This window comes from Cololabis saira, chromosome 3 (genome assembly GCF_033807715.1).
Source record: "Cololabis saira isolate AMF1-May2022 chromosome 3, fColSai1.1, whole genome shotgun sequence".
NCBI classification, from domain to species: Eukaryota; Metazoa; Chordata; class Actinopteri; order Beloniformes; family Belonidae; genus Cololabis; species Cololabis saira.
Window position 1 is genome coordinate 47,032,775 of NC_084589.1, and position 4,020 is coordinate 47,036,794.

At 45.4% G+C, this 4,020-nt stretch overlaps 1 protein-coding gene across 1 annotated transcript; it reads left to right on the top strand.

The window, feature by feature from the left end:
* The first annotated feature begins 666 nt into the window (after positions 1-666).
* LOC133440434 (zinc finger protein 239-like) lies at positions 667-1,804 on the top strand. Its single transcript, XM_061717693.1, has one exon. The coding sequence runs from the start codon at positions 788-790 to the stop codon at positions 1,646-1,648; it is 861 nt and encodes a 286-aa protein (XP_061573677.1). The 5' UTR covers positions 667-787; the 3' UTR covers positions 1,649-1,804.
* Positions 1,805-4,020: the final 2,216 nt, after the last annotated feature.

A 4,020-nucleotide genomic window follows, 5' to 3' on the forward strand; every position in this document is an offset into this window, starting at 1 on the left:
GTGTTGCGTTCAATCTCCAAGTTTAAAAGACAACTAAAAAAATAATCTTTTACTAACCTATATATAATTTAAAATGCTTCTTCATGGACTGCTGGGATGTATGTGTGTGACTGTATGTGTATGTAATGTTAAGTATGTATGTTAAGTGTTTTTTTTTTTGTGTACTTGTATGCATTTGTCCATCACCATCTCTTTACGGATGGTAACTGCTTATACCATTGACTGTACCCTCACCCTTATATGAACTATGGGCCCCCACCTATAAGCTTTCCTAGCTTCCTTGGGGGACCCATTCACTCTACCCGTTTGATTCAATTGTATTATTATAATTATTATTCTGGTATTGTGAATAAACTCAAACTCAAACAAACTCAAATACAAAAAACAATGGGAAGCACTTTTGACTTGTTAAAATCCAATCGTTTTGTCCCTTTTTGTAATTCCAGACCCCCCACAAGAAAATGTTTGTAAGGTGGAGGAGGACGGGGTTTTCAGTGACCAGCACCTGGATAACCTGGAGAGGAGCTGCAGCCCGGACCAGGAGGAACCAGGGCATCCACAGACTACAGAACTGGAGGAAGACTCCAGCGGTCAGGAGATGAAGCACAAGGACGTAGAGGTGGATGTCTCATTGGTCAATCTCGCTGATGTGAGAATTGAAAATGGTGAACCAGGACCAAACTGTGGCCAGCTGGTGTTGCACACTTCTCCTGAAGCTCAATACACAGATGAGGAAGGGACTGAAAGTTTATGCTCAGACTCCAGTAAAACTGCAGATCCGGAGCCAATGAGACGACACGGTGACCACGAAGATGCTGCTGTCCCGTCAGACAGCAACTGTAAATCAAAGCTGATCAGGACCCACATGGGGAAGAAGGTGTTTTCTTGCAGCACTTGCAGGAAAGAGTTCAGTAAAAGTAGTATTTTAATGGATCACATGAAGATCCACACTGGCGAAAGGCCGTACTTGTGCAACACCTGCGGAAAATCGTTTAGAAAATTATCAACAATCGAAAAGCATAAAATGATCCACATGGGCGAGAAGCTCTATGTCTGCAAAACATGTGGAAAAAGTTACAGGCAAAATTCCAGCCTGGTGATTCACTCGAGGACCCACACCGGCGAAAGGCCATACCTGTGCAACACCTGCGGCAAAACTTTTACTTCATTATCACATCTTAAACGCCACATAACCACGCACACGAGCCAGAAGCCTTACATCTGCAAAACATGTGGAAAAAGTTACACAGAACGTTCCGGCCTGCTGGTTCACTCGAGGATCCACACTGGCGAAAAGCCGTACCTGTGCAACACCTGCGGCAACGCCTTTACTCAATCATCACTTCTTAAACGCCACATAACCACGCACACGGGCGAGAAGCCCTACATCTGCAAAACATGTGGAAAAAGTTACAGGCTACGTTCCACCCTGGTGGTTCACTCGAGGACCCACACCGGCGAAAAGCCGTACCTGTGCAACACCTGCGGAAAAACCTTTACTGAATCATCAACTCTTAAACGGCACATAACCACGCACATGGGCGAGAAGCTATATTTGTGCAAGACGTGCAACAAAGGTTTTAGCTGCAGAATTCATTTGCTGAGTCACATGAAAAATCACCCGGAGGAGAAGTCTGGTGACTCGTGACAAATGAAGTTCATGTTGTCGTCCTCCCGGGGCAGCTGTCCACTCCTGTCTGACCCACAGAAGAAGAACCCGCAGAAGTCCAACCACCACCTCCTGTGGCTGATGAGCCTAATCCCCTCCCCACAAGGGTTGCAGGTTCAACCTGGATTTATGCTTCTCCGTCAACTTGACCCAGAGGGAACGATGTGTATACTTTTTTTTTAAAGTTCTGCATTGAGTTTGTTTGAATCCCTGTTCCTTCTTAAAATAGTTAGTATTCAATTCAATTCAATTTTATTTATATAGCGTCTAATACAACAAAAGTTGTCTCTATACGCTTTCCAGAGACCCATACCCAGAACATGACCCCCGAGCAGTTATTACATAAACAATGGCAGGTAAAAACTCCCCTAGTGGGAGAAAAACCTAATAATAATAATAATAATAATAATACATTTTATTTGTAGAGCACTTTTCATGTATAATCTCAAAGTGCATTACATAATCAAGGGAAAGTCAGGACACATAAAAGACGAGAAGTAAAAAAAGCGTAAAAATAGTAAAAAACATCTAAGAAAGACCAGGGAAAGCCTTCCTGAACAGGAAAGTTTTAAGCACCTTTTTGAAGGTGTCCACAGACTGGGGTTGACGGAGGTGTTCAGGGAGGGAGTTCCAGATGCGTGGGGCAGCGGAGCAGAAAGCTCGGTCTCCCATGGAGCTGAGTCGTGTGCGGGGCTGATAGAGGAGGTTGGTCTTTTGTGAGCGGAGGTTCCGGGTGGATGAGTGAGGGGTCAGGAGGTCTTTGAGGTATTGAGGGGCAGTGCTGTAGATGCAGAGGTGGGTGATGAGGGCGATCTTGAATTGGATTCTTGCGGTTATGGGAAGCCAGTGTAGTTTCTGGAGAGTAGGGGTGATATGGTCGTATTTGCAGGTTCTCATCAGAGTTCGGGCAGCACAGTTCTGAATGAGTTGGAGTTTCCGAAGGTGTTTGTTGGGGATACCGATGAGCAGGCTGTTGCAGTAGTCAAGCCTGGAGGAGATAAGAGCGTGGACGAGTTTCCTTAAGCCAAACAGTGGCAAGAAAAAACTCCCCTTTAGGAGGGAAGAAACCTTGAGCAGGACCAGGCTCATAAGGGGGGACTCCTGCCGAGGGCCAGACTGGGGGTCAGGGATGGCAACAGCACAGCAGGCAGGTGGAAGCAGCAACGGGATGACCCGGGGTGGGGACCGCAGGCCAGCATGCAGCTCCCGAAGCTCCGGCCCAATCATCAAGTCCCAGGTTGGGGTGCAGGGTCGGGGAAAGGTTGAAAAGGGGCAGGGCCAGGGAGAGGAGTCTTGAGGGACGAACTTTCTCCCCCGCCCAAAAGGGGCCGTTACCCTGCCCCCCTCACTCCCACACTCCAGGATCCGGTGTTTTGCATTCAGTGATGCTCTTCGCCACCGGCAGAGGATGCTGCAACATGGACAAAAGAGAAAAAAGAGAAGAGAAGGGGGGGCTAGCACAAGAAACTAGAGGAGCGACTCTAACACACTAGAGTTTACACTACCTAGAGATTTACCAACACCAGCTAGAGGTTTACTGAACACTAACTATAGGCTTTACTAAACAGAAATGTTTTAAGTTTAGTTTTAAAGGTGGAGGTGGTGTCAGCCCCCTTAACCCAGATTGGAAGTTGGTTCCATAGTAATGGTGCCTGATAGCAGAACGCCAGCCCTCCAAATCTACATTTGGATACTCTAGGAACTACGAGTAAACCTGCACTCTGAGAACAGAGAGCTCTGACAGGAACATAAGGCACTATCAGATCTTGCGAATAATGCGGAGCTAAGCCGTTTTGGGCTTTATATGCAAGTAATAAAATTTTAAATTGGATTCTGAATTTTATTCTGAATGGGTAACCAATGGAGCGACGCCAACACTGGAGACACGTGGAGAGACGTTGTTGCTGTTGGTATCTTGCCGTCTACACGGTGCAAATAAAGAGCTGTTAGTATTTGCTGAAGTTTCTTTATACGTGACAGTTTATTTCGTTCATCTACAAAGCCTCTCTCACACGTCCTTTTTCCCATCTGTTTCTTCTTCACTCACATTCTATTTGTAAAGTTAATCTGCAGCTCCATGTTGTTAAACTCTCTCCATCTACTCCGTTCAGAGGTTATATATTGTGATGTTATCCATAGTTTGCTGACAACTGTAAAAGGCTCTATGCATTTTAAAATCTGAGCTGCACGTACATCAGATTATCGTGATAATTCATGGGACAAACTAAGTCAAAACAATGTAATTCAAATGAGCCATGCTGTGTTATTGTAACTATATAAGCTAAAGTTTCCCAAAAAAAAAGAAAACTGCAAAAGTCCTCCCACTGTACAGAACTGGAGACAGACACCAA